Source organism: Varanus komodoensis, unplaced genomic scaffold (genome assembly GCF_004798865.1).
Source record: "Varanus komodoensis strain SLA01 unplaced genomic scaffold, ASM479886v1 scaffold66, whole genome shotgun sequence".
In the NCBI taxonomy this organism is placed as follows: Eukaryota; Metazoa; Chordata; class Lepidosauria; order Squamata; family Varanidae; genus Varanus; species Varanus komodoensis.
This window is the reverse complement of record NW_025336296.1, coordinates 1-24069: the sequence shown is the minus strand read 5'-3', so window position 1 is coordinate 24069 and position 24069 is coordinate 1. Positions and strand designations below refer to the sequence as shown.

General features: G+C 42.7%; 1 protein-coding gene across 1 annotated transcript in view; it reads left to right on the top strand.

Moving 5' to 3' along the window:
• LOC123033679 (protein MTSS 1-like) overlaps positions 1–24063 on the top strand; it is a 127264-nt gene extending 103201 nt beyond the window's left edge. Inside the window, exons 7-11 of the mRNA XM_044450396.1 lie at positions 9671–9828; positions 11300–11407; positions 12345–12442; positions 14556–14766; positions 20047–24063. Of these exons, the coding sequence (XP_044306331.1) occupies positions 9671–9828; positions 11300–11407; positions 12345–12442; positions 14556–14766; positions 20047–20349 (878 nt within the window). The 3' untranslated portion in view covers positions 20350–24063. The remainder of the gene's footprint in view (positions 1–9670; positions 9829–11299; positions 11408–12344; positions 12443–14555; positions 14767–20046) is intronic.
• The last annotated feature ends 6 nt before the right edge of the window (positions 24064–24069 follow it).

Sequence of the window (24069 nt, the reverse complement as noted above, 5' to 3'; positions counted from 1 at the left end):
TCATGGTTTATTTTTGGAGACTTTTTTTTTCTGGTATCAATCACAATTTATTTACAAGTAGTTTGGGTAACCAGGCTGTCCCTGTCCTTTGTTCTTAATTGTGGCCTCTGTGCATCACACATTATGGGTGCTGTGCCTGCGCAGCGCCCCTAGATTATGGGTCCTCAAACTACGGCCCGTGGGAGGGTTCCAGCCTGCCATGGCCATCCATCCGACCTGCGCCACCATTCGCCGCCCACACACACGCTTGCTGGTCACCCGCACACTTGCTGGGGAGGTGGCGGCTTGCTCGCCAGGAGATGGTTTTGGGCTTGCTGGGAGATCTCCGAGCGAGTGAGCCACTGCCGCGCACGCCCAATGCTGCCTTGCACGCGCCTGAAGCCACCTCACCGTCGCGCACCCCCAGGCACCCCCACCTCACTGGCCCACGACGGTCACCACAGCCTTTCAACTGACCCCCTATTGAAGAAATTTGAGGACTGCTGCCCTAGACAGTATTTTAATTACATTTGCATAATCTTCTTAAAAACAGGAGGTAGGTGGCAGAGCAAAAGGAAAGCAAATGAGACACACATTGTGGGCTGTACTTCTGCTTGACTTGGGAAGCTTCCATGCAAACTAGTTTGTGGGTTACTTCTTATAGATCCAGACTTTCAGTAGGACAATCACTGTTCTGGTTGCTTGTGGTTGGTCCAGATGAGCTAGTTGTACTGGCCCAAGAGATAAGAGTTTAATCATGGAACAACAGAACATGTAGTTCTCAAACACCACAACTGAAGTACCTCATGGAAAAATAACATTTTAGAATAGGTAGCTGTTGGGTACCGTAGAATAACTACCCGCAAGTAATTAAGTAACTTCTCTGCATCTACAAAAGGTTAGAGAGGGATAAACTTTGAGCAGGTGGTGATGGGAGTGTCATTAAGACCAAGAGGAAATGTGTTTAAGTGGTGGTGGGGTTGTAGATAAGGAAATGCAGTGGACATGTCTATGCTTGTATTTGTGGGGAACTGGACATTCTTGGATGGAATCTAAGCCAGAGGAAGAGTTTTGTGAATGTTAAAGTGCGGCTTTGTTCTGCGATTTGCTTTAATAAGCTCCTGAAGTTTATTTCTGAGCCTGGCTTGGCAGAACATCACCAACATCCTTAATTAGAGCACAGAAAATGGAAGCAAGCAAATGTTTAGCTAAACATGTTTAAAATATGTCAATAGTTAAATTTAAATATTTAAACATTCTACAGGCAGATGGATTAAGTCCATAGCTTTAGTGTGGCAGGCTTTAGACTTCAGACTATTCATTTGCCCCAAATAGTGAAGCTATAGCTCAAAAAGGTGCCAGGTGAATCTGAAGTACTTTTCTAATGTAAACAGAGCATATCATTTCCTGGCATAATATTAATAAGCATCTAGGGTTGAACAAATGGTATGGAATGAAAATGATTTGGGAGGAGCAGAAAATGAAGAATCTGCTGTTGGACTGCAGTGATGTGCATAGTGGCGTCTTTGTTACTTTGATGAGATGGTATATCTGGAAAGTCCCCTTTCTTTCTCCAACTCCTTGTTTGTCATAATCTCTTTGGTTTGGCATACCTACATCCATGGAGAATTGTATGAAACAAAAATGTGTCCTTCCTACTTTCTGTGTGTGTGTTTGTGGGCATCACAAAAAAGAAAAATTAATGCAGTTCTCTACACACAATGGATTTGAACAGTATTGACTGATGTGACTGAACTGGAAGTGTACGTATTTTACCCTTCCATTTACAAACAAGCCCTCACTAAGCACCTTACTGTAAAAGTACTTAAAAATAAAATGGTAGATATATATTCCTAACCTTCTTGTTCCAGACTGAAGGTATGGGGCCAATACTTGTACAGGTTTCTCTTTGTGATATTTCACAGTAGCCACACTGGGAAATGTCCCATCCTCTCTGGGTTCAGATGTTAAAGGTGACTTTTGAGCTTTAATTGCATAGTTGGCCCCAGCTAAAAATACTTTGGATTTAATAGATTTGTTGTGCCATTTTATGCCATATTGCAGAAATAGAAATAAATAATTTAAAATTCCTGTGAATGTGCTAAAATGTTAGATTTGTGGTCAGTTTTAAATTTATACACAAACTGTGTTAAAAATGGTTATAGATATGTAAATACCATGTTGCTAAAGAGGAAGCATGAATGTGTAAATAAGATACTCTTTTCTTTTTTTCTTTTTTTTGTAAATGCTTCTCATCACAGCTTTGGAATTTATTGTGGTTCCATTATGTCCTTAGTGTTCTGCTGTACTGAATTATCTTTTGTGTCTACTTTCATTTGTTTACCAACATCCTAGAAAATAGTTTTGGGTATATATATTTAGCTCGATACCATTTCTAAGTGGAAAATGTGGATTCCATTACTTGAACCATTTTTATCCATTTGTTGAACCTTCAAGTGCTGCATCCTCTCTGTGATTCTGCCTGAAGGCACATCTCCAGTAAATCTTTCTGGCCTTGTGTATTTATCTCCTCACAGGGAGAAAGAAATGGATAAAGCAGGGAGCTCCTACATAAACTTAAATCTTACCCAGCCAGATTTCTGTAGTTTGATAAACACCCTTTTATAATGTTAATGAAATCTTAATGGGGTGTAGAACATGGTAAGCCAGTTTGAGCAGCAACAGCAAATGCAGCAGTTACAGTTTGATTTGATATTTGCCTCTTTTCAGATAATGCAATTAAAGTTATTGTAGTTCGGCCTCATGGTTTTGGAGAGTTAGTTCCTAGATATGTCTACATCATAGAACCTTTGGCAGTTTTTCATGTGTTTCAAAGGAAAGCATCACATCTCTCACAAGTATTAAAAACTTTTCTTGGGATATCTTACTTGGGATCCAAGGCTGCCCCTTGCTAGAGGCAGTTAACAAAAGGAAGTGCACTGAGGGCCATTTTGCTTAAGAATTGCCGTTGCTCTTGTGCATCTGCTATGTTGCAAATGTACTTTCTCAGCCCATGTCTGGACAGTACTTGCATGGTGCAAATATCTTCAAAATCACCCTGCCTTTTGCCAGAATTTATCTAACCTATAAAGTCCCTCAATCCTTAGGACCACAATACCTGTTGAAGCACCTCTCACAACTGCAATCTACTGGGCACTGCGCCCAACCTTTGGGGTCCTCCCCTGAGTGCCAACTTCAAAGGAAGTGTGGAGGGTGGGGGCTAGGGGGAGGGCTTTCTCGCCATGGATGGCACTGAATCTGTCATCTTTCCAGTGCCAGCTTAAGATCCTGAAAGCCATCAACATGCTAACTGTCCACTAGGCTGTAGTCGGGAAACTCAGAACATCATTGGTATGATAGCTCAATCAGAACATAAACCATTGTCATAAATCTTTCATGGTGTTTCTCTTGGTTCCTGATCTAATTCATTAAGTCATATCATAATGATCTGGCATGGAAACATTTGTGAGACCAACTGCTAAATCCCATGCTGAAGTTGGAACTCTAGCGAATGCAAATAAATTCAGAATAGTTGGAATACAACAAATTTTGTTTAAAAAAGTAACAGTTCAACCTTAGTTTGAAATGTGAAAGAATAAAGAAGTCACAACATAAATGGAATCATTTTGCTTCTCCAAGCTAATAATAATGAATGAACACTAGGAGTGTTAGAACACTGGTTTTGACTTCTTTTATTTTCTTTTCCTGTATCAATTTTTGTATCCTGCTATTTCTCATCATGCTCACCTTCTCGACAGCTGAGGCAATGGGTAAGTCTGAGCTGCACTGTATCCCTGGTGGCTGGTCGGTGTAATCATTGCTGTGATCTCTTTATGGTTATCTAGCTGCCTAGACTTTAATTTTGAATTTTAAAAACCAATAACTTTTGGACTTAAAATCCAGGAGCAGGTGGTAAGATCCATGCCCTCCCTGTTCAGATGATATGAAAGTACCAGTTGTCCCACTAGCACAAGAAAATATTTTGAGTCCCTTCTCACTGGCATCAAAATTTTAAGTTATGACCTGCTCCCACACCAATATTATCTGTGCCTGCAGTGTTTTCTCATCCTTCTTTGGGTGCTCAAATATTCTAGGATTACCTTTCTTGCTGCATAGCTGCATATTTTACTAGCTTAGAAAAGAATACCATAGTTAAAAATGCAACCCAATTCTTGTAAGCAAAGTGATTTGTAAAGACCCGAGACATTGACTTAGGACAAGGTCCTATTTCCCGAATCTTACCACTGAAAACTTTGACAATTTCTCAACAGACCGATTTTCAGAGATATTTTTAAATTCACATCATTTAAAGTCTAGAGCCTAGGATCCTTTGTAACCCCTTGGCCTAAAATCCCCTTTCTCCTTTTGGAAAATCACTTGCATGCTGCATCTGATATATGAGTTTTATATATCAGGAATTCCTTCTTTCCACTTCCCATTACCAGCTTTTCAATGATGGGTTGAATTAGAGATGGCTAACTTTGAATCAAGCTGATGGGGATAGAAAATGATTGCGGCGTGATCTTCCCAAAACTTGCAGCAGGAAAACCCTATTATATGCTTGTGTTGGTGGGAAAACTTAAGGAATTCCTGCCAGAATCTTTGGGGTTTACCAGCATCTTATGGCTAATCATATGAATGGTAACAGAAAGATTTCATAAGATCATTTGGGTCACTTAAAAATGGTTTTGTGCAAAATCTTGAAGTGCAGTCTTGTCTTCAAGCCAGGCTGTTAAAGGAATCCAGGAAAAACCCAGAACATCATTCTGAAATTTCAAATTTCTGTATTGTCCTGCTGCTTCTGGGCATACCTGATACACTTGTCAGGCAGTGCCCAGATGGAAGACTTGAAGGAATCATCTGAAAAAAAGCACAAGAATTCTAATGAAAACTGCTTTTTCTCCTTTGCTTCAATGCAGACAGCAGCACTGCCTTGTTGAAGGTTTATATATAATCACACTGTAATATTTGAGTTGATAGTCTGCTTACAAGCACTGCATGGAAGTGTATTGGGATATTCTTTCATGTCAAGCTTCCCCCACTGCATGTCCCTTCTGTAGATCATTTGCAAGCCACATACAGTGGGTGGATGAGGTGATAGACCACTTAACAGCTGTTGAATAGATCAACCACTACTTGGAGCTTGCATGTATGCAAAAGAATTCTGTTTGCTCTGACCTCCCCCCTCTCCTTTTAATCTTTTCAAAAGCTAAACATGCATTCTGTTGCATGCATGCTCTGCTGTGTAAAGACTGCAGCAGCTTCCCAGAGCCTTTTCAGCCTACTGATGGCTCGTGGCAAGTGTGGAGCTATAGACCTATTGGGCAGAATACAAAGATGGAGGGCAAAGCCAGGACAGAAAAGCAAGTGTGCACCACTGTAACAGAGCCCCTTTATTGTGAGTAAAGCACTTTGCAGCAGTGTCCAGCCAGAATGATGCTTAACTAGGGACTTTGGTTTGTGGTAGAAAACAATCTTCTGGCATGCTGCTCAATTTTGCAAGTGTGTATAAGAAACTTCTCTGAAGAACTTTCAGTCTAAACAGTGAGGGAAACAGTGGACTGGACTGATGAGGGATAAATGTAGGCAAAACAGGAATGGGAGCTAATTCAGTGATCTCTTGTCAGACTTTGTAATTGTTGGGGTGAAAACCTAATATTACGATCAGCAAGTTTAAGTCAGAGCTTCATGGAAAAGGTGGTATTTGAGAGGTACATCTTCGTTCCCCAGTCTGGCACCTTTCAGGCACATACTCAGTTCCAGCATGCTGGCAGGGGTCTGTGGGTGCTCTTATCCAACACACATCCTGAAGGCACGAGGCTAGGAAATGCCGGGAAGCAACTCTGGCTAGGTGGATGGTTGTGTAGCCTCAGAGCCCTTCTCAAGGGTAGAAGGAGGTTGAAATATCAGACATTGTGACTGGTCACCAGTTTGAAGCCACTATTAACTAAGCCTCTGTGCGTATGGAGGGTCCTGAATACCCTTTTTGTGAGATGTGGTTCATCAGAATTATATAAGTACAATATTCCAAGTGTGCCTGTAGAATTGTATAAAGAGTAGTATAAATTAATATAAAAATGCCTCTAGTACAGTAGAGGTATATTTTGGCTTTATTCCTCTCTTAATGAATTCCCAACATGGAATTTGCCTTTTTTCCACAGCAGTCACACACCAAATTGGTGTTTGTTTTGTTTATTAATTGAGCCCTCCACGACCCCGCAATCCTTTCCCTGGTTGGTCACCACCAGCTGAGACCTCCTCATTATTTACATTGCAGTTTACATTGCATTGCACTTACTGTTTTAATGGACATTCACCTTGTTTGGAGAGAACATTTTGGAGTTAGTTTTACCCATCCTGAAAATTATCATCAGCAAATTTTGTCATTCATGCCTAGAAAAATATCATGAGAAAGCCAAACTTCATTTCTAATTCCGCAATATTGACACACAGTTTAAATAAGTGTAGGTCCCAGCCATTTGCAGCTCTCCATTGCAAGCACTATCCATTGCAAGCACTGTCCATTTATTCCTGCTCTCTGCTCCCTGTTTTAACAAGTTACCAACCTATGAAAAGACCAGCTTCTTGCTGTATCTTCCAGTCATTGGCCTCTTGGACTTTTAACTGATGATTGCTATCTGTAGCTCTTACCCTGTTCTGACATCCGGACCACTTCCTGCTTCCCTTCATGGAAAGCTGAATGGCTTTCCTGTTAGTGAAAGATAGGTGTGCCACCTATGAGTGTGTGACTTGACAGAGTGTTAGGGAAAAGAAGTCATAAGTATGTATGTGTGCATATTATATGATGGTGCACATACCAGTCCTGTGCACATTTATAAAGCAACTTGCTTGTGGTTTGGCAGATAGTCTTTTGGTAGCATGGAAGCAAAAGTATCTGGTCTGTCAAGGATATATTATCATGTTAAGTTCTTTCTAGGAGTACCCTAGTCCATGGCTATTGGAGTGTTGCTGATATTAAGTACGATATGGAGGCTGATGTCTTCCAAGCATGCATTGTAAATGATGGAGATGGAACTGGATCATAAATTTGAGCTTTCTGCTTTAGTGCACTTCTAGTTGCACTTATGGTAGCGCTCAATATGTACAGAAGCAGGTTTAGAGATGTAATTTAGATTTAGGATGTGCAAGTAAAAGCTTCTGCCATGCACAGCTGCACTTGAGTAGCCAGACACATCTAAGCAGGGTTCAGGAACTGAACATTTAATTTCTACTCACAGTTCAAAATCGATATGTCCTGGGGTGTCCAGCTCTGGTCCTGTAAACCCTAGGTAGCCCTTGGAAGATAAATCCTTTTTCAGAGAGACAGTATCACCAGCATAAACAATGAGTTTAAATTGTTTTAAATGTGGAAGGAAGGGGAAGGAAGGGACCTGGGAGAGTCCTTCAGTGATGGTGAGTTGGAAACTTGAGTGCATGTGGGTTTGGGATACATGACTCTAGAGCTGCTTGTACCATTATAGAAGGTTATGGATTATATTCTTATATTAAAGTCCAGTGCCAAAGTTGAAAGCACTGTTTGCTTTCTCTGATTTAGATGGCCCTTACATCAAATCAGAACTAAGATGGCAGGAAGTGACTTTTGGCAGGTGGACCCGAAGGTGGTTCAGGGCCCTAGCAGCTGTTACAAATCATCACCGTCCCACAGTAACGATTCTCCTTCATGAGCCTCTTGATACAAGCGTAGCAGTTGGTGTGTGACAAGTGGAGGTGTAGTCTGAAGCTGAAGGTGAGGGAGGAGACGGCAGCAAGCAGGAGGTGCTGGGGTGAACATGGGGATAAAGACACCTGGTGCCCTGTGATTCTGGGTCATGTGAAGAATTAGGCTTAAATCTAATTGGGGCATACTGAAGATGGAAGCACTTCCATAACTGGAACTGGGGGTGGGGGGTGGGCTGGATAGCGCCTTTGGTACCTTCAAAATCACCTCCAGAGCAGATTTTTCAGCGGCACCAAAGGCTGCAAGGGAGAGTAAGGCAGGAAGTCCCATTGCTCTAGCAGATTTTAGCCAGTGTAATGTTGGATGTATGCCTTGTATATAGAGAGGTTTAGAACTATAACTCATCCCTGATAGATTTCACCTCTTGCAGTAGGATTTTCTCTAGAAACAGTATCACACAGAACTAGCTTTTGTGCATAACATTTACTCTCCATGAGCTTCAGTTACAAAAATGCACTTTGACCTAAATGTATCTATAATGTTTTCCCTCTCAATAAGCCTTCTGGAGTATTTTATAAGTTGTGATCCTATGGGTTGAATTGAAATGATTCTCTGCCTGATCATTTTCTGTGAAATATGAACTCTTACTATACTGTTTAACTTTTGTTTAGCAAGCTGGGTTGTTTTTAAATTGGGAGTGGGTGGCTTTTGTCTTTCCACAGAACTGGTGGAATAGAACCCGGTTCTTGGTGAATTGGCGGGTCCTTGGAGTCATCGACAAGAATTGTTGCATGACCTTGATGTAAATCAGTCTTCAAACTTCCTGTGTTCAGGGAACCATTTTTATATTCATTTTCTGGCTGAGAAATCCTGGGTATCAGCTCTTGAATTCCTGCAGAAGATTCAGGAGTATATCTTCGGGTGCATGATCACATTGCTCAGTAGTAGAGCACATGTTTTGCATGCAGACATTTTAGAGCAGTCACTGATGTCTCCAATTTGACGGATCCAGTTGTGAGTGACATGAAAGACCCCTGCTAGAGAACTGGAGAGACAGTGCAAGTCTTAGTAGTCTGTGAGAAATGGACAAAACAATTGACCTGGTATAAAGCAGATTCCCTCCTGAAAAAGCTTGTTGAGCCACCTCATTGCTCTAGATAGTACACCATGGAGCACTGTGCATGTCGTTTCGTGGCTGCACATTGCAAAGGAGGGTTATAGGCAAAGCATCTCCATGAGGAGCTCCATGCTGGATCAGACCTGTCTAGTCTAGCATCCTGTTGACCTCATTCCTTCTTGTATATGACATAAGAAGCATCTGATTGACCTTTGATGCTGGAGATAGTATATCACCATCGTGCGTAGCTGTCATTGGTTGCCATCCTCAGTAAACATATCCTATCTTGTCCTAAAACCATCTTAGTTGATGTCTATCACCACAACTTGCGGTAGTGAACTCCACAGTTTAGCTGTATCTTATGTGGAGGAAAACCTCCTTTGGTTTGTCCTGAATCTCCAGTCCATTGGATTACCTTTGCATTCATTATGATGGAAGAGAGAGAAATCTCCCTCCCCCCTCCCCACACAAACACAAAAACACACACACAGAGAGAGGGAGAGAATCATGTCCTCTGAGAAGCACATCCTCTATTCTTGATCCTTACCGGGGGCAGGGGGGTAGGGGCCTCTGATAAGCTAGCTAGATTATTTTAAATTGTCTCCTATAAAAAAGTGTTTTGCACAGTGTTCCATTAGAATTCTCTTGATTTAAACAGAAAATGAAGGCAAAATCAGTCTAATAGTGGGCGCAGGGGTGTAATTGAAATTGGTTTGATGGGGTATGCCACCTTGATTGCATCTGTAACTTCCAGCCATACAAACATATTTACCATGTACTCCTAGGTTGCTGCACGTGGGAGTTTGGCTGCGTGGAATAAATGACCAAATATTCATGGGCTTTACTAGGAATTGCTTGGGCCTAAATTTGTTTCTGCTTTCTTCTGTTGTGAATAGGTAGAGGAGACATCCAGCCTCAGCTGGACAGTGCATTACAGGATGTGAATGATAAATACCTACTTCTCGAAGAGACAGAGAAACAGGCTGTTAGAAAGGCCCTAATTGAAGAACGTGGCAGATTCTGTGCATTTATTTCTATGCTGCGGCCTGTGATTGTGAGTTTCATTTCAAGCTCTTCTATCATTCATTTGCATGGAAATAGAACTTGAGTTCCTGAAGAGGGTCATGTGTTCCTAAGTTGATGTATTTTAATTCTCATCCTTGACTATTTCTTAAGTATTTTTAAGGCACAATCCTCTGCAGGTTTAGACAGATCTATAACTCTCAGCGTGTCTCAGTCAGCATAACTGTTTGCTGACTAAGGACTGAGCTCTTCTGCACTTTCTGAGCTACTTTTTCACAAAGCCATGTTACAAAAAAACTGAAGCAAGATACAGTGCAGATGGTGTATATTTAAAACAACTACACAATATTTGAGAAAGCTACTCTGGACACGCAAGCTGGGTCCAAAGGCAAAAGGAAGCTCGCCAGTATCCATCTGAATGTGCATTCTGACGAGCCTAGGTGTGGGTTCATTGGAAGGAGGTTCCATAGGATTGAGGCCACCTCTGAGAAGACCTTGTCTCTCATGGATGCCAACTTAAGCAGTTTCTCAAGAAAACAAAGCTGACAGGTTAGGAAAATAATGTGCATTCACATTAGAACTTTAGACGGCAGTCCTGAACACATTTAGTAGGGCATAAGCCCCACAAAACACATTCGAATTTCCAAGTAAAACGCACAGAATTGTGAAATAGTATTTGAACTGTCTAAAACAACTGGACAAAGTCATGAGATCACAAGTAACCTTGACCTGCCATATCTACAGAACAAATGGTTGAGCATTCCTGGGCAACATGGACCTTCCTCTCTTCCAAATATGAAAATCAAACTACGTTCACCTTTACTGTGCTTTGGCTCGATCAACTCAGGTTTGATCAGTTCCTTACGTAGCCCTTATTAATTTGAACCCAATGCGAGATTTCTGTTGAACAGAGGCGCCAGAAAGCAAGAGGCTTTGATGCCAAATAATCAGTGTGCTACAGAAGATTGGCCTTGGCACATCTCCTTTTTTTTTTTTTTGGGTAAAAACCTCATAGGTTACCAAACAGAGGCAGATATACAAAAGCCCTTCTGAGTCACCCTTTGCCACTTAGAATTAAGGAGCAAAGTACCTCTGAGCAAATGCTCAGCCCTAGTTTTCCATACTAGGCATTCCTCTCTTTCACATGTTTTCACATAGATTTGTGCCTGGATCTTTCCCTTGCAGCTGTCTTTATTAGAGTAATCTGAGAGGGGAGGAAGTGTTTTAATTATCAGTATTGTTAAACCTTCAAGGGTTAGAAATTCTTGCTGATTGTCTTTCTGTATAATGTTGGCAGCTACAGAGCCAGCCTTTTTAGTACCCCAAGGCATAAGTAGCTACCTACTTTGATGTTATTGAAATGGTGCTGGCTTAATAAATCCAGTGGTGTTTGTGTTTATTATGAATAAAAGGAAAGAGCTTGAATGTTGAAGAAAATTCTGCACACAGTAACGCTTAGTTTGAACAATGCTAATTTGCTAGATTTTTTAAAAATCTTATAGGAAGAGGAAATATCCATGCTTGGAGAAATAACTCATCTACAGACCATATCAGAAGATCTGAAGAGCCTCACCATGGATCCTCACAAGTTACCACAGTCAAGTGAACAGGTTTGTTTGAGGAAAAGCTAATATTTTCTATTTACTGTATTCGCTAAACTCTGAAGAAATGACAGTCCATATATGTGACTTTGTACTGTTCACTGCCCAGGTATATCTGGCAGATATAGAATGGTATGTCGGTTCTGTAAATGAAGAAAGCGTGCTTGGAACATTATCCATGGAGAATTAGTGTTGTTGCGGAGACCCCCCTCATCTGCAGAACTCCCCAGTAGACTGTGCCTTTGACCTTAATTTAAGTCAAAGGTTCTCAACTTAGGGTTGGCTGGAAACCAAATTCTAGAATCCTGGAACCCTATGGGGAGCTGTACTACTGCTTAATCTTAGTGCTGCTTTGATGAATTACAGATTGGTGTTTCCTTTTTAAAGATTCACAGTGTTTTCAAAAAACATTTCTTCAATCTGTAAAAGATGGAGAGATTGGGAAATATATTTGTCAAGTAGGACTTGCAATTAAATGTTGCACTGCAGGGTGGTTCTGTTCAGTGCGGCAGCCAGATATCCATGCCTCTTTCAGAATAATCAGTAGACCTTCCTTGACTACAGAGTCTCCACATTGGGTTGATATTTTAAGGGGTTGTCTTGACCATCTAAGGTTTTTTTTTTAATCTTTTGCATTCCCGCAAACCTTGTGGTTCCCCCAGATCTGCTGGTAACTCCTCCTTTTGTATGCATGGTGCTAGTTTGACTATATAATGATCCAAATTTAGAGAAAGAGTTTGCTAGTAGTATATACATAGATTTGGGAAATTGCTGTGTATCTTGCCGTGGCAGCACTCACCCGTGACCTGTTCAGAAATGAAGGATGGCGGTTAATGACATGACAGCTACCTTGATTTGTATTGCTAAAAATAAATGTATTGAGATGCCAGTGGCAGCAGTTTGCTTCGGTCCACATTAACTGTGGTGTCTATCTCTGCTTCTCCAGGTAATTCTAGATTTGAAAGGTTCTGATTATGGCTGGTCCTATCAGACTCCTCCATCTTCTCCCAGCACTACCATGTCTAGAAAATCTAGTGTTTGCAGGTAAGCAGAAACCCCTAATCATCTCTTTGTAAGTGATTCTAAATGCTGGCCTCACATCTGGAAGCTTTATTTTTCTCATACTTGGATTTCATGTTTCCTAATGTGGCTTGGGTGGTGCTCCTGGGCTTTGCTTGGATCCACTTGGGCTTTGCTTTGTCACTGCTCTACCATTACCACCACCTCCTTCTCTGTGTATGAATATTGAGCTTTCATTGGGTTCACATCCATGTTAAAAAGCAAATGGTATGAATGGTGCTCCTTTCCTTCTGAAAAGAAATGTTTGTGGGGAATAGTCGTTGTTCCCAGTTGCTTTGATGAAACAACCATATAAAGGGACTTGAGAAAACAAAGGTAAACTTCTGTTAGTACATAGGTAGATTTGAAAAAAATGTTGTGTTTTGTAGTGACCACATTCTTGAATGACCTGTTCTGCACAGTTAGATTTAGGATGTGCTATTTTTTGCAACTGCCCTGTGAATCTTTACGCTTTGTGGTATATTCAGTTTTGGGGGTGGGGGACAGCTTTACTTTCTCAGTAGATTAAACTATCCAAATGTATCAATTTCTCTTTCAACTTGCTGGAATAACATTCTTTAAACATAAAATGCAATAGCTCTTAACTGTTCAGCACTGTCTTAATTCAGTTTAGTTTTTTGTTACTTTTTTTCTTTCTATGTTGGAACACTCAGATACCTTTTCTACCTCCTCCACGAAACTGTTTTCTCACAGCTAAAACAGTTTGGCCGCATGCATCTCCTCTTCCCTGCTCCCTTCCTGGCACACTGGTGTCTAAGTCTCTCCTTTTCTCCAACAAAAGGAAGACAATTTGCCATGTGCCTCCCTTGCATTTCTTTCTAGCCTCTTCTATATATATCGTTAATGTTTGCCTTCCAAATTCACCTGAATCGGAAAGCTGACGCACCCTATGGCATGGGGGACCAGGATGACCTTGCATTTCCCTGCATAGCTAGCTGTCAGTGCATGCATATGTACAGTATCTATAGACAGGAGATCTATGGATATTTATTAAGCACAGGCTTTCAAACATGCAATATCCTGAAAAGTAAAAGGAAAATGGCCAGCCGTACAATTCTGCTAACAGACTTAAGGCTGTAATGCTGTATTCCAACGGTAAACGGCATGACTGTGTGTCTCCCCTGCCCCAGTTCAAATTGGAGGTCACAGAGGGTACAGACTTTCCATAAAAGAAATCAACAAGTGATCCCTTCAAAGCTGTTGTGATTTCATCGAGTTGCACCCATACTTGAAGGTGGCATTTCAGGCGCAGGATTTTAAAGTTTAAAATGACCTACCTTCTAATTGTTAGCAACCTCTCCCCTGTCTTCAGTTGGGATTTAAAACTGTGATACAAGAATTGATAAATTCAGGTCAGCAGGGGTTCCAGATGCCCCTTCTGGTGATAAGCACCATTATGAGGCGAAATGGGCAGCCCCAGGAGGCAGATTTGGGCATGAATAGCAACAGCAGAGTGAGAGAAGGACCCAAATCGCATCCACAGGGCAAAATCCCCTGGGAAGATTTGCTGTGCATGCTTCCTGGGAGTGGCTTCAGTTCAAAATGGCGCTTGTGCACCATTCCCACTCACTTTAGTGGGCCTTGCAGCACAGTGGGTTGTGTCTCGCACTAAGCAGGTTTCAGAGATCCATTTTGATCCTCGGCCTCAGGTACATAAACCTCTTGAGTCAGCTGTAATCAGTATCTAATGCTGCATCACAAATATTTCTGTAAAATCACTAGCCCTCCTGCCTCCAAATACATGGTATATTACTGCTTGCCTTCCATGTGTTTGCCTGGTCTCCTGGAAGACATTCATAGTCGTCACAGGTGGCCAGGTACGTCACCGCAAGTCTGCTATAAGGTAGAATTCCCCTGGCAACCTCCTTACAATTGATTTGCCATTTTCCATGTGATTACTGAGGATACTGCAGCTCCTCACAACTCCAGCAGTTGTGCCATTTTATGATTTGTGCTGCATGCCTCCGCTGGAGAACCATGGAATGTTAATTGTACTGTGCTGGTCTCTCCCCCGCCCCTTTTTGTTTCTTCTTCCCTTTTTCCTGGTCCCTGTCTCTCTTCCTCTTGTATCTCACAGCAGTCTGAACAGTGTTAACAGTAGTGACTCCCGGTCAAGCGGCTCGCACTCTCACTCACCCAGTTCACACTATCGCTACCGCAGCTCCAATCTGCCTCAGCAGGCACCAATGAGGCTTTCCAGTGTGTCCTCGCATGACTCCGGATTCATGTCCCAGGATGCTTTTCAGTCCAAGTCGCCATCCCCGATGCCTCCAGAAGCACCCAACCAGGTACGTTTGGAGACAGTTGCATAAACAGAGCCCATCTTTGGCTTCTCTGCTTATGTCCTCCATAGGTTCCATAGCATTTTCATAGCATAGGCTAAAGGTTCCATAGCATTTTAGCAAGAAAGACAGGAGAACTGATGTTAATACATAAGCCAATTGCAGTGGTCTCTGCTCCAGGTTGTTTAGTTACCTGTCTTGCTGCATTTCTCTTCTGGTATATTACAGCTGCTCTCTAACTCTACTTTACCTGTAGCAGATCCTGTTTAAGCATGGCTTAAAGCAGGGGTGCAGAACCTCAAGCCCAGGGTCCAAATCTGGTGTGGGTCCCTTCCTCTGGCCTTACCCCAGCCCCACCTTCCTGCTCCCACCGACCCGGATCATTTGGTGTTTTCCTGGCTCTTGTGCTGCTCCCACCCCCTCCAAAAAGGTTGAAATGCCCTAGTGAGGCTTGCTTACTGGCATCAAGAACCTTAAGCTGAAATCTGCCAATATTTTTGGCTCAGACCCTTCTGCCTGAAGCCCTGCCCACTGATGAGGGCCATCCCTGAGGGCTTCTCCAAAGTGGAACTGAGCTCTTGGGCTGAAAGAGGTTCCGCGCCCTTGAGTTAAATTTGTTTGTTACCGCCAATAGGAACAGACTTGTTACAACCGCCAAAAACTAATATGTTGGGCGCTTTAATGTATTATAGGAAAGAGGCTTCCCTCTTCCCACACTGTCTTTCACGGTGCTTCCAGAAAGAGGACTCCTAGTGCTGCGTAGAAGGCATGGTGCACCTATTTTGTCTCTTTCCCCATAATGGATTTTCTATGGGAAGAAGAAAACCAGGAGATACTGTGGCAAAAGGCAGGAGGGTTACGAGTGGAAAGCCGCATCCTCTGGATCTCCTGCAACATTGCCCAAATGAGATGCGGCAGTGGCAGGGTAAAAGGCCCATCTGAAAGCACCCTCAAAGCGAGTGGATCACACTTTTTGTGTCGCATTTTGCAGAAACACGCTTGCAAGTGACTGACCAGGAAATGGATGCCTGAGAATTGACATCAGCCAAGGCTCCCCAAGTGGGAACGTGTGTATCACCCGTTCAGGATGTCACAGTTGGTAGAAGGCAGGCTATGAAGTCATGGGGACATGACTTTCAGCTTTAATAGTTCCCAAACAGAGGGAGATGTTGCACATTTTAATTGTGGCCGGTGATGACACAACACAGGTTCTTCATCGTGATTTCCATGCATCACGCATACGGACTCTGTGCCTGTGTGGAGCCTGTTGTGGGGAAGTTTATACAGCTGAGTGTTAGTTTGGTTGGCAGCCCCTCCCCTTTCTGTTTCCTGTGTCCATGGGAAGAGCTGCCACCCACTCCCTCAGTTCCTTTTTGACTGCTTCCATTTGACTGCTCTGTTAGCCAATCACTGACTCTCAGCCTAACCTACCTCACAGGGTTTTTGGGAGGATAAAATGGAGAGGAGGAGCCTATCTTAGATTCCTTGCAGGAAAAAGGTAAAGTAGTCATAGTCCAGCACATCTGCAGAGACCCAATCTCCATGAAAAAGGCAGCCATAGATTCTCCCATTCTATAAGAGCAGAAACTTCCACTCACATTTAGAAATTTCACATTTAATCAGTTTCTACATTGGGCATCATTACCTAAAGTGGATATGAAGAATTCACAGATGCACAATTCACTCACATTAAAGAGTGCTGCACAAGTTACTTGTTTTAGTGTACACTGAATAACACAGCACTTAGAATGTTGGATAGAATCCAGTGTGGTAGCAAATGTCAGCACATGTGGCTGGATTTACTCTCCAGGCACAGCCTTTGGCTGTCCCCATCTACTCTGGAGGGATGCTGTGCAGAGAGCACCTCCGCTCCTCACAGAAGGACTTGTATGATACAGACGTGCTTATCTGGGAGCCATGATTGGCTGAATGTGTTCTCAGTGGCAAACCTGGTTTTGTCTCAGTGGCGTGTTGAAATGGACTAGGCTCAGTCATCCTACTGTGCAATCACTTCCTCTCTTTCTTTTGCAAGGTGGGTTCCACATGGCACTGGCTTTTAAGAGGAGTTACACCACACTGCTCTTTCTGGGTCTGCCACCAGTGTTAGTTACCCAGATTTTTTAAGCTGGTTAAATTTTGATGGTGGGTTTTTTCAGAGCTCATCATAAGTTGAACCTTTCTCTGCTGACCCAGTCCCATGTGGATCTTTGCCGACTAGCATAAAGAATTATTGCTCAGTTGGAGTATTGGCTGTCTGAAACCGCTTTAAGCCTCATTGTAAACTCTGGATTTTGAGAAATAACTTATCTTAACCTTTTGCTGATAAATAGAAGTTCCAATGTTTTAAAAATAAACAGAAGTCCTTAGCATAATTTCAGCATGAGGATAAAGTGGATTGTTTTTCTGCCCTGGATGTTTTGGTTCTGCTCAGTGTCTCACTACTCACAGACTGCATCTAGTAATCATGTTGACAAGCTTCCACCAAGCTGTTTAATGTGCAGTGTGCCTGGTGTTTGTAACCAATTGACAGTGTCTCATTTTGGAATTTGTGTTCCAAGGGCAATGTGAGAAAGAAATAATCCTGGCAGTGCCATATGCCACGTTTGAAAGCCGAATGCATTTATAATAGTAACATTATGGTAGATGAAAGCACCATCCCATTTTCTTGGTGATGTGTTTGTGAATGGTTGGTGCCCTTTTCATGTAAGTTTGTTCTCTGTTGCTGAGGGACAAAAGAATGCAATGAACATTTAATACATTTCTTCTCATGGGGTAGACACAGAAAGGTTTGGGGCTGATCCCTGTAGAAACCATTTTCTATGTCAGTCAGTTTGGAGGTTTGAACTAGCAAGCTGGAGAGAGAGGTTCTATCACAAAAGGTGTCAAAGCAATCATGCTTGTTTTATGTTCAATTATACCTTGGTATGTAAATCATACAGCTATTTGGGTGAAGTTATGAGCCTAGAGTTCATCTGTACACACATAGAGCCTGTAGTATAAATGGGAAGTAATAGCATGCTCAGATGTCCAGTTCTTGGGCCAACAAACTCCCAAATCTATGCTCAGTGTCAGTTTTGCAGACCTTGCATTGAAATTGGCATATTGCTTGTGCAACAGTATTATTTACTGAAGTTTTGACTTGCCAAGCTCACCATTTTATGCTCATATGTGTTGCTTGCTTTTGTTCTTCGCTTGCTAATGTTGCCATAATGACATAGATGTGGGTTCATCTATAGTCTGGGAAAGCATGGTCTGCTGTAGAAGCAGAGAATCCTGCCTTGCTGACCCTCTGTAGCCCTTCCTTAAGTGCCTTTAAAACGCAGCAATAGATTTTGAATGCTTCCTAAGAAAAAAAATAAGTGGAAAGAGTGATATCAGAGTGACAATTAGTGGTTGGGTTTTTCAAGAAAGATCTGTATGCAGCTGTAAGGAGCCCGGGATTTTGCTTCTGATTCTTTCTTGACAAAGCCTCATGCATCCTCATCAAGCATTTCCTTGTGCATCTCTGAATAGTCTCTAGAGGAAGGCCTAGTTAGAGTCCTCTTGGATTATGCCCAAGCAGCCACTGCTGATTCCAGCAGATCAGTTTCCTCCTGTGCTAGTTTTTGGGTCATTTAGAGCCAGGGGGTGGTGTGGCAACCCTGCCCTTGAAATGGAAGTGTCAGGGGACTCCGCCATTTTTAAGGCATTGCTTTTGTCTCTCCTGCACTGTTACTGATCAGCACTGAAAACTTTCAGCTGTGTTTAATGACTGATTTTTTCCCCTGTAACCCCTAACACTCTGCTTCTCTCCTCCTCCTCTCTCTTGTGTATGTATTGTCCCTCTGTGTTTTATTGGTTTTGTTCTATCGGCTTGCCTTTTGTTTCCTTCTATTGCTGTGTTTGTGGTGCCGTTTTTGTTTTTTTCTTTTGGAAACCCAGCAGAATTCGTCCAGCTCGGCCTCCTCTGAAGCCTCTGAAACTTGCCAGTCAGTCAGCGAGTGCAGCTCCCCCACCTCAGTCAGTTCAGGCTCTACCATGGGGGCTTGGGCCTCCACAGAGAAGGTGAAAAAGGCGTCATCTCACAGTCGTGTTCATTGGTTTTCCCAGGCTCTGTGGTGTTCAAATCAAGATAATTCCATGAGTGCCAGTGGAGGATGAGAATATACAGATGAGAATGGGGAAACATCCTCACTCTTGGAAAAGAGCTAAACAAATGACTGTTTTTATGTTGTTCATTTGGCATTTGGAGTTTGTTCCCATAGATACTTTTAATGCCAAATTACTACCAGTCCACAGGAGTTTGGGGCTCATAACTGGTTTTCTGACTGCTCTGAATGCAGCCTGTTGCATCCTAGTAGAGGATATGCCAAGGCTTTGCATGTAATGAGTGTGACCCGGGTCACAGCATTCTGAAGACCATTTGCCAGGCATTTTGCAAGGACTCCTGTGGTAGGCAGTCAGGCTGCATTAGGAGCAGTTTTCCCACTATGGAAGCACCTTGATTAAAATAACAATAATTACAACTGCCCATACTTTGGCTTTTCTCATAAGTGAGACCAAAACTGGAAATGATACATCTTCAGGTGTCTAATGTGCTAAGTCTCCGCTAGTGCACTTTCCAAATTCTCTTTAAAATCCGGGAAGCCCTTGAAATATTCAAGTCTTTCAGGAATCCTAGAAGAAAGCTTTGGATAAATTCTGGCCTTGACCAGAAAGTGATGGATTTGCTCCAGTCTCATCTGGTGATGCCACTGAGTCACTCCTTCATTCCCTATCATTATGTTATTTGTGGAATATGTTATTTTCTGAGGCTGAGCAGCTGCTGCTCTCACTTGAATGGAATGCAAAAATGCTAACCCAGAAGGCATGTTAACTGCTTTGGAAAGGTTGCCTCTTGCTTCTGGAGGCTGAACAGAAGCTTTCAATAGATGCACTGGTGCATTAAGAAACACGGCTTCACAGCACTTTCCTCCTCCCTGCCGTGTTTATCTGGCATACTAAGACTGACAGATACTCGGAGAGGGATGCCGCTTTAGCACAGTTGCACAAGGCTGTTCAGCCCCTGAAAACGAGTTTTTTTTTTCCTTTCTTGGATATTACTGCATATATGAATAACAGAGCATGTGCAAGCGCTATGTAGGTGTTCAGTTGCCAATGTTACCAAATCTTCATGGGGTATGCTCCCCCGGCCCTCTTTTTTCTCTCCGGTGGTGCATGCCTGATTCGTCTTGTATTTTTCCCATATTTTGTCCTATTTATATTAATTTCTCTCCTTTTTCAATTTTTATTTTTGTTTGTTTCCAGTTGTCTAATGGCTATTATCACTGTAGTTTGTCCAGTGGCCCATCCTTAGCCTCAGTTGGTGCAGGCCCTTCCCCTCATATCCTGTCTGTCTCCCACGCATGGACCCGGGCTTCTTCCTCCACCCTCCTTCCAGACTACGCTCATTATTACACCATTGGGCCAGGCATGTTACCATCATCTAAGATCCCTAGCTGGAAGGTTTGTGTTTCTTTTGTTTCTGTCACATTCTCTCCTTTCCATTCCCACCCCACCCAACTCTACTGCAAGATTTTGCTTCTGAAATATCATTTAATTCTCGGTTGATTTTTCCTCCCTTCAGCACTTAACACCATTCTGAATTTCCTGTCTGAGAGGGGATTCTTCCCTGCCTCATAACCCCAGTAAATCAATAAATAAGAGAACTTGGTGTTATTTGAATCAGCATGTCGACAGCTTTACAATCTATGCAGTGCATCGAGAGTTCAGGATACATCTAATTCAAAAGTTGGCGCTCGCAAGATAACTTGTTGATGTGACCTAACAGAGTGCATGCATGTGTTAATTGAATATTGAAGCTGCTTCTCTGTATTGACTTTTTTACAGGGATGATCCCATGAGCAGGACTTGTGGATCTTGAACATGGCTTCATCCCTGAAAAAAGCTTGGCAGAAAGCTGCTGTTAGTTTTCCCATGTGTGTGCACTCCATAGGATCATGCCAAGAAGGACTTCCTGCTAGCGCCAAACATAGCAGGAGAACTGGCCTCTTAAAATGGATTTGTTGTGTAGGGTTTATATGTATAAACATATATCTATGGAGTATGTTTGCTAGGTTTTTAAAATATGCTTTAAAGGGAGTGTGTTTGGGAAGAGGGGGGAAGTGTAAGTGCAGATGATGGCAGAGAGAACTTGAGCACGGACCCTCATGCTCTAGACATCTGACCCTTGTCTGTCTGTCCCAGGACACACTGAGAACAGACTCCAGAGTACAGAATACTTGCATCTCATGTGAAGGAGGCATATACATGTGCTTTTCTGTATGTAAAAATATGCAGAATCAGTGGCCAAGAAATAGTTATGCCTCTGTTCTCGTTTAAAGAAAAATGCAGTGATTTACACCCTTGAACTTGACACGTTATGCATGGGTATTTCTACATAAATAGAAAAAAAAGCATGAGAAACAGCCCTGGGAACACTCACCTAAACTCTGAATGCTGAAGCTAAGTTTCAGTACTTTTAAAATTAAAGTACTTTTTTGTTTGCTGTACCATACAAAAAGGAACATGGGCACACACATGGGTGTACTGTAAGTGGGTGGATAGCAGCTACATGAAATGTTTAACTGAATCCATATAATGGGCAGATTCTGGGCTGCTCTAGTGGAGTGGTGCGTATCAGTTCAATGCTGCCAATTGTTGTTCAAGCCTTCAGAATTGTAAGAATCCAGAGAAAGTAGTAGCTTGCTAGTCCTCTCCTATTCCTGACTTAGCTCATCAATGTTATTTGCCTCCAGAGAAGTTCTGGTTAGACTCTTCCACAGACTCTTCCTTTTAGCAAATAGTATTTGACTCTTTATGGGCTCACAGAGTTTCATTTATATTATTTCAATAATTCTTATACATGCCTTATACGGCTTACTGGTATTATAATCTTCTCTTTACTGCAGATGAGGTAGTGGAGGCAGCTGCAGGTGGGAGAGTGTCTCAGATTTTTGGAATGGATTTCAGTCTCCACCCAGTAAGCTTTTTTCAATGGACTGGAGTCTCTGAAATTGTTTGGGTAACACATTACACTACAGTGTGTAGCAGCATTCAGGTTAGAAGGAGCCAGCTGGCTTAAATTTCCATCAAAAGAGGCTCCAACTTATTGAAGGCTGGTTCCCATATTGGATGGGAACCATAAAATTCATGACTAGGGTAATGCTTCACATCCACAAAAAAGAATTCAGGTTTGTGTCTCCAAAATGAAAACCTGCAGTTATCATTCAGATCCACTTGTGATAGATTTTGAGCTCCACCTTTCACAGTCTCAGAGCAGAATGTGAATGCATAATTCCTGCCATTTCATTTGCAGATACCATTTCTCCTCTAGCACAGGCAGATGGCAGTACCTTTGCAGTGGCATTCAACAGCACAGATCAGCCTCTTCCTTCCCAATATAGATATACCACAGATAAACAATAGATTGTCTTCCGTAAAAGCTCTGGGTACTATGGCCAATGAACTCATGGCAGTTGCTCATAACTGCATACAGAAGTGGCCCTCTCTACTTACTGGGGTCCGCTGTTCATTCTCCGAGTGTTTTCCTTTTCTGTCCAATAGGAAGTGGGCTTTTTAAAGAAAGCAGTGAGTCTCTGGGCCAGACCAGGAGATGGATGGATGGATGGATGGATGGATGGAGTTAGTTAGTGCCTGTCTTATACATAAAAGTCTCAGGACAGTGGATCTTTCCCCACCTCAAGGCGACAAGAGCATTGACAAGAGATAGGAGACCTCTTAAGTGTGGTTTACTGGCCAGTTACAGAGGGATCACATTTCAGCAAGCTATATCAAGAAGGAATAAGTGTGTGTGCATGCGCCAAGCATGAGGGGAGTCAGAGCCCACTGGGGGCTTTGTCAGGGCTCAGCTGGAGTGTATGTTGGCCCTGGTCCATGTGTTAAGGGCATGGTAATTGGTGTCCTCTGCATGTTGTTCTCTGAACCCTTGGGGTAATTGTCCCCAAGCTGGTACCTCCCAAATGTGTTGGATTACAACTCCCATGATGCCCAGCCAGCATTGCCACTGTCCATCTGCCACTGGGTTGGGGAAGGCTAAGCTAGGGCATACTTCCCAACCTAGTGTCTTCCTGATGTTTTGGGTCACATCTCCCAAATGTGAGATGTGGGCATATTGGCTTTGGAGGATGTAATCCAAAAGATCTGGAGAGCATTCTGTTAAGGACAAATGACTTAATTCTTAGACAGTTTCAGTGCTATGACAGATTTCGCACTTCAGTGTGAAATGTGAAATGGCTGTGAATGTTTGTCTACCCAGAAAGTGGTCCAAAGAGCCCCAATATTGTAGTTGGCTCTGGATGTAAGCAAGTCAAGGGCATTCTTGTCCTTGGGTTGAGAGTGTTATACTTCAGAGGAAGAGATGAATGATCAGAGACATATAGGGTCTCTCTATGGTCAAGGAACTTCCAGAAAGAGAAAGAATTAAATTCTGATGCAAACCTAGCGCATCACATCCCTGATTTTTTCTGAAGTTTTTTTTTTTTTTAATCTTTCCTTTGCAACTTGGCAGAAAGGGTGTCATGAGCCTAACGGTTAGTACAGCAGCCAGCACAATGTAAACAGAAGCACCAACAGGATGGAAAGTGAGGGAGGGACAAAATTTCAAACCAGCTTCTCAGCCTGAGTATAGCGTACTCTGGGTGGCAGCCAGGAATACAGCTCTGAAAATTGGATGAGCAAGCCATATCTATGGCTTTTCCCTGTTCATATATTTTGCAGTATTTGAGTTGAGGGAAGGGGGATTCTCCACTGCAGTTAGGAATGTGTCTCTCTCTGCAAAATACCATCTGCATGTATTGACTGGTACTATATTTAAGGTTAGAAAAATGTTAGGAGGGCATTCGGGAATGGTGGACCGGCCTGTGCCGCACCATTCCTGGCGGAACAGACATACCGAGCCAGTTCAAGTACAGTGATCCTGGCCAGGAACAGGGCAGGGCTCCGTGCACTCTGCTGTGCAGGTACCAGCTTCAGTGTCTCTACCTGGTTCATTTAAACCCATCTCCCAACACATCCAAATGTGCAGCTGTAGCTTAATGTCTGTTTGCAGATCAGGATCAAAGGATTCGTAAATAGATACGAAGCCATGGTGCCTGTTTTCATACCTACAGGGCAAACCCTGGTTTAAAGGAATCAGGACTGAAGCCATGCTGCGGAGGAGAGCTGAGGCAAGGGAGAGCCATGTGGGCCTGGCTCCTGTTCCTGGCTGCCTTAACTGTGGCACAGCAAGTTTGATTGTTACGTCCAGATGAGTCCTCTCTCTGGTGCTGC